General features: G+C 43.9%; 1 protein-coding gene across 2 annotated transcripts in view; it reads right to left on the reverse strand.

Annotated features, from left to right (window-relative positions):
* Nucleotides 1-627: 627 nt before the first annotated feature.
* OTUD7A (OTU deubiquitinase 7A) overlaps nucleotides 628-12,578 on the reverse strand; it is a 445,034-nt gene continuing 433,083 nt past the window's right edge. For both annotated transcript variants that reach the window (XM_075345683.1, XM_075345682.1), the window contains one exon: nucleotides 628-6,541. In XM_075345683.1, coding sequence (XP_075201798.1) covers nucleotides 5,114-6,541 — 1,428 coding nt within the window. In that variant the 3' untranslated portion in view covers nucleotides 628-5,113. The remainder of the gene's footprint in view (nucleotides 6,542-12,578) is intronic.

The raw sequence follows: 12,578 nt of genomic DNA on the forward strand, positions 1-12,578 counted from the left end.
TGTCACAGAATTTCTTAATTGCATCTTTCAGCAACATATTGTCCTTACCAAAGTGCGAAAATTGTGCAAGAATAGTTTTAGGAAGATTAAAAAAAAAAAAGAAAAAAAAAGGGTGTTCAAAGTTTTGCCCTGGTTTCAAAATTGCCCAAATCTCAGTCTGTTCAAGCATCTATCGGGCGTGTTGCCATACAGCCATCAGCTTGATACCACAGGACACCTTCAGAGGCTTTATGGAGTCCATCCCTCAACAGGCCGGAGCAGTTATGGCGGCAGTATGGGGGTATAATATTAGGCTGATCACTGTGTGGGTGTAAACAGCTTAATGCGTGGCTCAAGACATCTTCCTACACCATTGTATTGGAGACCAAGCTGTAATCAAGCAAGCTACATAAAGCTTATATTGTATATTCTTAAGTTTTTTACTGTCACCAGTTGATGTAGGAGATGAAGAACTGCAGAGGGGTAATTCTTTTTTTACACTACAAGGGGATTCTAGAGTACAATATACAGTATATATTTAGTTCTACCACGTGTGCATTATTAAAGGGAATCTGTCAGGTGATTTTATAGTACAATACTAATGTTGTCTTTAAATAGGGTTTAAGCAGACCTTTCATGATCAGTAAGTTTTATAGCTCTGTCTTATCCTGTTATCTTGTTGTAAGCTTGTAAACTCCATAGAATTCCAGTGTATTGTGCAGGGTTGCAAAGTATATGTAATTACAATTTGCATGTTCACTGCTCCCCCACCCATCTCTCAATGTATTCACTATCACTGCAGAGAGGCGGGAGTATGGGTAGGGCAGCAGTGCAAATTTAGCTCATATTTACTATCACTGATCCCAGCACTGAGAGGTGGGAAGGGGCGCTGTAAATATGCAAGTTGTATTTACATATGCTTGACTAGGTACTACTTCATGCCGAAAAATATACAGAGCTTACAACAAGATAAAAGGAACAGGGAGAAGTATAAAAGTTACTGATCCTGAAAGGTCTCCTTAAGCCCTGTATAAAGAAACACTAGTATTGTACTACAAAATCACCTGGCAGTTTCCTTTTAAAGGAGTTTTCTGGAATTACAGTACATTACTGATGGCCTGTCCTAGGGATCAGACTTGCAGAACCCCCGCTTATCTGCTGTTTGACCGGTGCTATCATGCTTGTGCTGCAGACTATTTGTGCATGAATAAACACGATTATTCTCAAACTTTCCCGTAGTATCAGCAATGCTGTCAAATGTGTTTTGCCTCAACTACAGTAAAGCAAAAACTGTCATAAAAGGTTCACTTTGTCTTTTGATCACAAGAAGCAGCATCCTTTCTGATAGTTTTCCAATAGTAACAGCTTTGCTTGTGTTATTCAGCAGCTACAAATTGAAGAAGAAGATGCCATATCCAAGAAGATGACTAATCCAGTCGTGTAGATAGAAAGTGACAATATGATCTTGTGGATATAATGTTAACAGTGCCACCTGGCCATCAGAAAGCAAACTGTTCTTCCTGATTAAGGGGTACTTTGCACGCTGCGACATCGCTAGCGATCTCATTGCACATGCGTAAAATGACCTATGTGCGATCTCGAAAGATCGCACTTGCGATCTAGCATTTCACATCGCTAACGAGATCGCTAGCGATGTCGCAGCATGCAAAGTACCCCTAAGACTCAGGGGGCCAAGTACCCACAGTGTAAAGTAGTAATATGTCGTAATGTGTGATTTTTAAAGTTTGTTGAGGCATACATGTCTTATGTGCACATCATTGGGTTGGAAATTATACTAGGCCGTAATGGTATTTAATAAATGTTCTGATCACACAGGTTCAAATCTAATAAATTTATATATAATATATAATCCACACAGATATTGGACTAATCTCCTACTATGGTATACAGTAGACGCAATCAGGGAGGCTATTATAATCTTGTATAGTCTGTGCAGTGACTTCTGTATTCATAGGGAGTTTTTGAATCACAACCGTATCTGAGTTAAAATCTATGAAATGTGTAATTGGTAAATTGGTAAATTGGCCATATGGAGAGAAATTCTGTGTCTATACCTAAAAAATGGAAAATAAACAATGGGGGAGATTTACCACACTGAATAAACCTGAATTATGACTGTAAAGTTGGTGTGCATCCATTAGACCACAGCTATATGTGTTTTGGACACTTTTTGGGTGTCTTTTTCTCTTGACAAGGGGCAATGATGTAGGAAGTGGCGAAAAGTTTGGCTTAAGTGCAACAATATACCTACAATATTTTTTGGGCAAAGTAAGCAACCCACGGGAATTGTAATGTTAGACAATAGTGTGTAATATGTCTACAAAGAAGCACCAGGCTTATCACTCAGCATCAGCCACTGTGATAAATGTGGAGCTCAGAAATTGTGAATCTGCCCTTGTATGTTGCCTACCATTACGTTGCTGTAGCAGTTGATCTCCTTTAGAATTTATATAACTGGGATTTCCAACAAAATACAAATGTCAGATATCTACAGGATAGGTGAATCATTTATCAACACTGGGGATCCAACTGCTGGGATCCCCACAATCTTAAGAATTAGGGTCCAAAAGTACTCTTTAGTGCACATGTGTGAACATCACACCATTCTTTTTTTTCAGACTGACAAAGGTAGCCTCACATAACCATCACTGAAAAGAAAGATGCAAATTGTCTCTTTAGAGAGGAACTATACAAATTCTAGTGCCACTTATTGGAAGTAGTAATCCAAAAAGTCAAAACCAGCTCTTTAAAGAGCCTTGTCATATGACTTAGGATTTATGCCAGAACAGAACCTCAATTTGCAGACACGGTGTTTCAGTGCGATTGCCTGTCGTCAGTGCAAAGTATGAGATCTGATCTGGCTGTATGAGAGGCTAAGACGAAATCTGGCATGTTGTGTTGGTGTGTCAGTCTCCGCAAGGAAAACAGCTTTTCTCTTAGAAAAAAAAGGAACATGGCACCTTCCAACACAATAACTTCAACATGGGTTTGTCGCTCTTGGCTAAAATAAAACCACTGCAGGACGCTCGCTTTGGGGGAGTTATGTAGTGAACAGGCATAGCTGGGGGGAAAGAGTGGAATTAAGACTATGGTGTAGGTCTAAGCACAGGAGGAACCAGCAGTCACTCAGAAAAATTCATGATGCCTGAGCATCTACACAAATAATTAACATAAAATCTAGAGGAGCCTTGGGAGCTACTGATTGGAAACGTCAAGATGAAATACAAAGTGGATCCAGATGGATGTAAATTCAATGAGTAGAGTTATTTAGAATTATAAAACCCCGTAAACAGGCATAAAATTACAGGTGTAAATTCATACAGTACATTTCAATGCCAGACCGGCACGTTGTATGGACTTTATTAGAGATGAGCGAACCTTTGGAAGTTCGGTTGGCAGAGCACATTCGAACCTTACATAAGGTTCGGATTGTGACCCTGACTTGAGCCAAACCTCAATGGAAGTCAGTAATTGGGCAGTTCATGTACATGCAGCCAACCATAAGCAAAACATTTCCAGTGGAGGTTGGGTTTTTCCAAAATTTTTTTGTTTGTTTGTGTGTGCACACTACATCTGATCACGCTGATTTTACCCCCAGTGTGCGCCATTCAAACACTACTCGCGGCTCACACAGACCTGAGCATCACTCATACCCGAGCACAGCGCTGCTCGCTTGAGTGGTTTGCACTCGTAAGTCAGTCGAATTTCGAAACCTTTTTTTTTTTGGAAGTCTGATTCCAAACCCGAACGAGATTAATTTTTGCCTTGTTGTTATTTTTGAGTTATATATTTCAACATAAATACCCATTGTGTTTACATCCAGCTGAATTTCCCTACAAAGTAGCTTCCAAAGGTCAGCCTTTTCCTCTGAACTTAAATTAGCTCTTCCTTTCACATTGGGTACGTTGGCACCCCCTTTCCCAGAATCTGTGGAGGTCCCAGCTGTCTGACCCCCAAAAGATCACATATATATAACATGTATTTAGTAGGAACACCCCTAAAAGCAATAGACTTTAAAACTCTCCCCCTGAAAAGTGACCATTCACATTTTCCAAAAATTAGAGCTACGGTCAGCTTTGTTTTTATTTTCCATTACCTCATGACACTGTACATTATTAATTACGGATCTTAATAGAATTCACTTTTTAATGTGTTCTCTGCTAGGACTAATATTGTCAAATTCTAAAAAGAATATTTTTAAATTGAGTTTATGGAACCATGAGATTTGCGCTGATATAGAACACAACAAACCTTTTACCACCATTACCGCTAAAGACACAAAACTGATAGGTAAGAGCAACTTCGGAATAGAAGTAACCTTCCATATACTTTAAGTTCTAACTTAGATGAAGCAGTCACCCCTGGGCTTTTCTCAATGTCATCTTTTGTTGAATGTTAACCATTTACAAGACAAGAACAAAAATATGTAAAATGTATGTGGAGTGACAGAACGTATCCATACTTCTCCCAAAGAAACAAAGACATGTATGGTAGCCAAAGTGCATTCAAAGACATGGGCTCTTTGGCGATATACAAAAAAAAATGATCTTAGGAAATAGTGGATTATTCATCACAGTGGAGCCAGTTTGGTTTGTGGTTTGAACCAATAGTTCTCAAGCAAAGCACTTGAAAATAGTGACATCACACAAGCATCAGATTTGTCATGGATCATGCATCAATGAGATCTCTAGTTCCTAGCGTTTTGATTGGTGATATATTGCAACACGCCACAAACCGACTGCTTTCAATGTGTATGGGTAATGAATCCGCTATAATGATCCTTCCTACTTACCTGAGTGATAGCAAAAGAAATCAGGCACCTTAGTAGTAAATAACCAAACATCATACGCAGCACTGACTGTGACATGACCGACCATTAAGCTTAATATATGAAAATGAATAGAGAAAAATAAATCTAACAAAGGCTTTTTATTCCTTCTCATTCTGAGCAGTCTAATAAAGCTTGACCTGTATAACAGCAAGCGACTATATTTTCTCCCTTGCTCTCTAATTTGGCTATTTCGTTCCATTGCAATTAAAGTGATTTCAGTACTGAATTTTTGCATGTAAAAAAATGATAAAGGGTCCAAGAGGTCTGGACCTTTCAATCAATTTAGTGCCTGTGCACTTTGTTTTCCCGATCACGTCTTTTCAGTTCCTCTTTATAGCAGTAAGAACAGAAATTGTCAGTCTCGGGGCGTCCATAGAAAGAGCAGTTCTCCTTCTTACACCTGCTCTGGTGAAGTGAATATATTGGGCAGCCTGTACTTCTGCCTCTACTATTTTTGTCATTGTTCAACCATGTCTGGGGAGACTCCTCATCAGCATATTCTAAGCAATCTCTAATGTCTGTAGAGTTAAACCCATTTGTATATGTCTGAGATTTATGATCTGTGGGTTTCTCATATGAAAGGGATTCCACTGTGTTCACTGTGCGTATGCCTGATAATCGAGCTGGACTATAGCTCTGTGAAGACAATGAACGATTCTGCTGAGGATACGTAGCACAAGTTTTCAAACAGCCCACAACTGGCTTATAAGGATCTTCTTGGAAGCTTGATGACTTGGAGTTGACATCATGAAGATGAATAACACTTTGTCTTTGCACTGGTGGGGTATGGCTGTAATGAGCAGATACTGGCACGGGACCACATTTCTTAGCACCGTTGCTGGGCGAGGGATAGGAAGCAGGGGTAGGACTGGATCGATCCTTTAATTTTAGAACCAGTTGTGTTGTATGGCTTTGAGGCAAGATTGGTGATGCCCTATCCTGAGGAGATGTTTCCAACTTCTCTTTGACAAATCCTTCCTGTTCTAGCTTCCTACAGGATGACCCGTTAAGAACAGCTTTCTTCTCAGCTTCCTTTCTTTTCTGTTCCTGCTCGGCATTGAACCGTTCCTGGGCACTGGTCAAGTAAAAACCAATCATCTCCTCATGAAATTGATGCCGGTGACTGGTTAGAAGGAGTCCAGCAAAGATAAATTTACGCTCCCCTTGCATGGCAGCTCTCAAAATATTAAGGCTGAGTTTAACATCTGTGCTATATTTCCAGGGGTCTGACTTATTATCTAATAGTGATCTGTTCGCTAGCTTATCAATGGGTGATATGCTAGCTTTATCAGTGGGTGATGGAGTTGTCTTCTCTGAAGGTGAGGTGCTAGCAGACTGTCCTGACTCCTCTTTGCTTCCTTTGCGAGATTTGGACTTCTTTACTTTCTCGGTCGAATCACCGTTTTTCCCATTGCCTGAATTTGCTCGGCTAATTTTGCCATGTACTAAGCCCCCAAGGCCTCCCATGTTCTTTTTCAATTTAATACCCAGTGTTTTGCTGAGACTCCCAAGCTTGTTGGCCACAGAGTCAGTTCTATTCTTTTCCTTTTCTTTCCTTTGTTTTTCTTTTTCCTTTTCTTTCCCATTTTTTCCATTGTTAACATTGGAATTACTGCAGACTGATTCACGGTCTGAGTCTACAGAGTCAGCAAGTGACTGGACGTCCTCTCCTGCAGAAGCTGTTGGAGATTCTGGTTGGGCCAATGGAGCCTAAAAAACAGAGTATGCATTAAATGACATTCGAGAATAAAGCTAGAATTATACATATGAACAATTAGGAATGGTGAAAAGGTGAATTTACCTCTATTTGCAGCTGTCTACAAATGAGCCAGCTATAATGGGGTATATAAATTGTGACCTACATTTCTGGCAAAAAGTAAGCCAGCCAATTGGTGGTGTAAACAGACTAATCAATCTTAAAATTAGACAGATTTATCAAACAACAAGATCCATTTATATTAGTTTTAAAATAGGAGTGCACTAAGAATAAAAATCCAGTACTGATGAACATACCTCAATGGCTCAAGTCTATTGATTCCTCTATACACAAAAAATTGCTGTGAGCCAAAAGGCTGTTTGCCCTAAAATCTTTTCTGAGTTCCTCATAGACCATAAAGGCCCTGTCACACACAGAGATAAGTTTGTGGCATATCTGTGGTTGCAGTGAAATTGTGGACAATCAGTGCCAGGTTTGTGGCTGTGTACAAATGGAACAATATGTCCATGATTTCAGTGCAACCAAGGATCTGCCAAAGATGTATCTCTGTGTGTGACAGGGCCTTAAGTCTTCAAAGACTAAAGGCCCCGTTACACGCAACTAACGATATATCGCCGGGGTCACGGATTATGTGACGCACAATCCGGCATTGTTAGCGACGTCGTTGTGTGTGACACCAACGAACGGCCGTTAACGATCAAAAATACTCACCTTATCGTTGACACATCCTTCATTTTCAAAAAATCGTTGATTGTTGCAGGACGGAGGTTGTTCGTCGTTCCTGCGGCAGCACACATCGCTATTTGTGACACCTCGGGAACGACGAACTACAGCTTATCTGTGGCCGCCGGCAATGAGGAAGGAAGGATGTGGGCGGGATGTTACGACCGCTCATCTCCGCCCCTCCGCTTCTATTGGTCGGCCGCTTAGTGACGCCGATGTGACGCCACACGAACCGCCCCCTTAGAAAGGAGGCAGTTCGCCGGCAATAGCGACGTTGCTAGGCAGGTAAGTCCGTATGACGGCTCTTAACGATGTTGTGCACCAGCGATTTGCCCATGACGCACAAACGACAGGGGCGGGTACTTTCACCAGCAATATCGCTAGACGATATCGCTGCATGTAATGCCCCCTTTAGTCCAGAATCTGTCGCCATGAGCATGTCCATGACGTGGCAGCACCCCATTGGTGGGCAAGTGTTAGCAGACTTGATGACGTGTCCTCACTTGATTGGACAACGGCAGGTGATGTCACCGCTGACTGGGCGTAGTGTTTGGGGCGTGGCTTATTCTATTTACAGCTCGTCCGAGCACATGGTGGCGCGCTCTGATCACTTCTCTGTGAGAGGTGAATGTAGAACTGTGTGTTTGTCTGCTGATACAATATATCTAACGATGTGTCGGCGGGGTCACGTCGTAAGTGACGCACATCCGGCATCATTAGTGTTGTAGTTGCGTGTGACACCTACATGCAATGCCGATTGTACGCAAAAATGTTGATCACATACACCCCCATACTTTGCACTGACGAGGGGCAAGCACCCCGAAACACCGTGTCTGCAAATTGGGATTCTGATCTGGCTTATATATCCTGAGTCATATTGCAAAGGATTGTCAAAAATCCACTTGTGACTTTTAGGATCGCCACTTCCAATAGGTGGCGCTGTGCTAGAGTTTGTCTCCTTTACTGGAGAGACAATTTGAATATTTCCCAGAGGGGCATTGCAGCTATAAGTCCCCTTACCTGGCAGCCAGACTGGCTTGCAAAGTCTCCTTAAGGAGAATAGTGTTCCCCCGTGGAATTTTAGGGGCATTGCAGCTATAAGTCCCCTTACCTGGCAGCCAGACTGGCTTGCAAAGTCTCCTTAAGGAGAATAGTGTTCCCCCGTGGTCCCCACATAGCTTTCTCATGAGCCAGATCAGACACCCCCATACTTTGCACTGACGAGGGGCAAGCACCCCGAAACACCGTGTCTGCAAATTGGGATTCTGATCTGGCTTATATATCCTGAGTCATATTGCAAAGGATTGTCAAAAATCCACTTGTGACTTTTAGGATCGCCACTTCCAATAGGTGGCGCTGTGCTAGAGTTTGTCTCCTTTACTGGAGAGACAATTTGAATATTTCCCAGAGGGGCATTGCAGCTATAAGTCCCCTTACCTGGCAGCCAGACTGGCTTGCAAAGTCTCCTTAAGGAGAATAGTGTTCCCCCGTGGAATTTTAGGGGCATTGCAGCTATAAGTCCCCTTACCTGGCAGCCAGACTGGCTTGCAAAGTCTCCTTAAGGAGAATAGTGTTCCCCCGTGGTCCCCACATAGCTTTCTCATGAGCCAGATCAGACACCCCCATACTTTGCACTGACGAGGGGCAAGCACCCCGAAACACCGTGTCTGCAAATTGGGATTCTGATCTGGCTTATATATCCTGAGTCATATTGCAAAGGATTGTCAAAAATCCACTTGTGACTTTTAGGATCGCCACTTCCAATAGGTGGCGCTGTGCTAGAGTTTGTCTCCTTTACTGGAGAGACAATTTGAATATTTCCCAGAGGGGCATTGCAGCTATAAGTCCCCTTACCTGGCAGCCAGACTGGCTTGCAAAGTCTCCTTAAGGAGAATAGTGTTCCCCCGTGGAATTTTAGGGGCATTGCAGCTATAAGTCCCCTTACCTGGCAGCCAGACTGGCTTGCAAAGTCTCCTTAAGGAGAATAGTGTTCCCCCGTGGTCCCCACATAGCTTTCTCATGAGCCAGATCAGACACCCCCATACTTTGCACTGACGAGGGGCAAGCACCCCGAAACACCGTGTCTGCAAATTGGGATTCTGATCTGGCTTATATATCCTGAGTCATATTGCAAAGGATTGTCAAAAATCCACTTGTGACTTTTAGGATCGCCACTTCCAATAGGTGGCGCTGTGCTAGAGTTTGTCTCCTTTACTGGAGAGACAATTTGAATATTTCCCAGAGGGGCATTGCAGCTATAAGTCCCCTTACCTGGCAGCCAGACTGGCTTGCAAAGTCTCCTTAAGGAGAATAGTGTTCCCCCGTGGAATTTTAGGGGCATTGCAGCTATAAGTCCCCTTACCTGGCAGCCAGACTGGCTTGCAAAGTCTCCTTAAGGAGAATAGTGTTCCCCCGTGGTCCCCACATAGCTTTCTCATGAGCCAGATCAGACACCCCCATACTTTGCACTGACGAGGGGCAAGCACCCCGAAACACCGTGTCTGCAAATTGGGATTCTGATCTGGCTTATATATCCTGAGTCATATTGCAAAGGATTGTCAAAAATCCACTTGTGACTTTTAGGATCGCCACTTCCAATAGGTGGCGCTGTGCTAGAGTTTGTCTCCTTTACTGGAGAGACAATTTGAATATTTCCCAGAGGGGCATTGCAGCTATAAGTCCCCTTACCTGGCAGCCAGACTGGCTTGCAAAGTCTCCTTAAGGAGAATAGTGTTCCCCCGTGGAATTTTAGGGGCATTGCAGCTATAAGTCCCCTTACCTGGCAGCCAGACTGGCTTGCAAAGTCTCCTTAAGGAGAATAGTGTTCCCCCGTGGTCCCCACATAGCTTTCTCATGAGCCAGATCAGACACCCCCATACTTTGCACTGACGAGGGGCAAGCACCCCGAAACACCGTGTCTGCAAATTGGGATTCTGATCTGGCTTATATATCCTGAGTCATATTGCAAAGGATTGTCAAAAATCCACTTGTGACTTTTAGGATCGCCACTTCCAATAGGTGGCGCTGTGCTAGAGTTTGTCTCCTTTACTGGAGAGACAATTTGAATATTTCCCAGAGGGGCATTGCAGCTATAAGTCCCCTTACCTGGCAGCCAGACTGGCTTGCAAAGTCTCCTTAAGGAGAATAGTGTTCCCCCGTGGAATTTTAGGGGCATTGCAGCTATAAGTCCCCTTACCTGGCAGCCAGACTGGCTTGCAAAGTCTCCTTAAGGAGAATAGTGTTCCCCCGTGGTCCCCACATAGCTTTCTCATGAGCCAGATCAGACACCCCCATACTTTGCACTGACGAGGGGCAAGCACCCCGAAACACCGTGTCTGCAAATTGGGATTCTGATCTGGCTTATATATCCTGAGTCATATTGCAAAGGATTGTCAAAAATCCACTTGTGACTTTTAGGATCGCCACTTCCAATAGGTGGCGCTGTGCTAGAGTTTGTCTCCTTTACTGGAGAGACAATTTGAATATTTCCCAGAGGGGCATTGCAGCTATAAGTCCCCTTACCTGGCAGCCAGACTGGCTTGCAAAGTCTCCTTAAGGAGAATAGTGTTCCCCCGTGGAATTTTAGGGGCATTGCAGCTATAAGTCCCCTTACCTGGCAGCCAGACTGGCTTGCAAAGTCTCCTTAAGGAGAATAGTGTTCCCCCGTGGTCCCCACATAGCTTTCTCATGAGCCAGATCAGACACCCCCATACTTTGCACTGACGAGGGGCAAGCACCCCGAAACACCGTGTCTGCAAATTGGGATTCTGATCTGGCTTATATATCCTGAGTCATATTGCAAAGGATTGTCAAAAATCCACTTGTGACTTTTAGGATCGCCACTTCCAATAGGTGGCGCTGTGCTAGAGTTTGTCTCCTTTACTGGAGAGACAATTTGAATATTTCCCAGAGGGGCATTGCAGCTATAAGTCCCCTTACCTGGCAGCCAGACTGGCTTGCAAAGTCTCCTTAAGGAGAATAGTGTTCCCCCGTGGAATTTTAGGGGCATTGCAGCTATAAGTCCCCTTACCTGGCAGCCAGACTGGCTTGCAAAGTCTCCTTAAGGAGAATAGTGTTCCCCCGTGGTCCCCACATAGCTTTCTCATGAGCCAGATCAGACACCCCCATACTTTGCACTGACGAGGGGCAAGCACCCCGAAACACCGTGTCTGCAAATTGGGATTCTGATCTGGCTTATATATCCTGAGTCATATTGCAAAGGATTGTCAAAAATCCACTTGTGACTTTTAGGATCGCCACTTCCAATAGGTGGCGCTGTGCTAGAGTTTGTCTCCTTTACTGGAGAGACAATTTGAATATTTCCCAGAGGGGCATTGCAGCTATAAGTCCCCTTACCTGGCAGCCAGACTGGCTTGCAAAGTCTCCTTAAGGAGAATAGTGTTCCCCCGTGGAATTTTAGGGGCATTGCAGCTATAAGTCCCCTTACCTGGCAGCCAGACTGGCTTGCAAAGTCTCCTTAAGGAGAATAGTGTTCCCCCGTGGTCCCCACATAGCTTTCTCATGAGCCAGATCAGACACCCCCATACTTTGCACTGACGAGGGGCAAGCACCCCGAAACACCGTGTCTGCAAATTGGGATTCTGATCTGGCTTATATATCCTGAGTCATATTGCAAAGGATTGTCAAAAATCCACTTGTGACTTTTAGGATCGCCACTTCCAATAGGTGGCGCTGTGCTAGAGTTTGTCTCCTTTACTGGAGAGACAATTTGAATATTTCCCAGAGGGGCATTGCAGCTATAAGTCCCCTTACCTGGCAGCCAGACTGGCTTGCAAAGTCTCCTTAAGGAGAATAGTGTTCCCCCGTGGAATTTTAGGGGCATTGCAGCTATAAGTCCCCTTACCTGGCAGCCAGACTGGCTTGCAAAGTCTCCTTAAGGAGAATAGTGTTCCCCCGTGGTCCCCACATAGCTTTCTCATGAGCCAGATCAGACACCCCCATACTTTGCACTGACGAGGGGCAAGCACCCCGAAACACCGTGTCTGCAAATTGGGATTCTGATCTGGCTTATATATCCTGAGTCATATTGCAAAGGATTGTCAAAAATCCACTTGTGACTTTTAGGATCGCCACTTCCAATAGGTGGCGCTGTGCTAGAGTTTGTCTCCTTTACTGGAGAGACAATTTGAATATTTCCCAGAGGGGCATTGCAGCTATAAGTCCCCTTACCTGGCAGCCAGACTGGCTTGCAAAGTCTCCTTAAGGAGAATAGTGTTCCCCCGTGGAATTTTAGGGGCATTGCAGCTATAAGTCCCCTTACCTGGCAGCCAGACTGGCTTGCAAAGT

Source organism: Anomaloglossus baeobatrachus, chromosome 4 (genome assembly GCF_048569485.1).
Source record: "Anomaloglossus baeobatrachus isolate aAnoBae1 chromosome 4, aAnoBae1.hap1, whole genome shotgun sequence".
NCBI lineage: Eukaryota > Metazoa > Chordata > Amphibia > Anura > Aromobatidae > Anomaloglossus > Anomaloglossus baeobatrachus.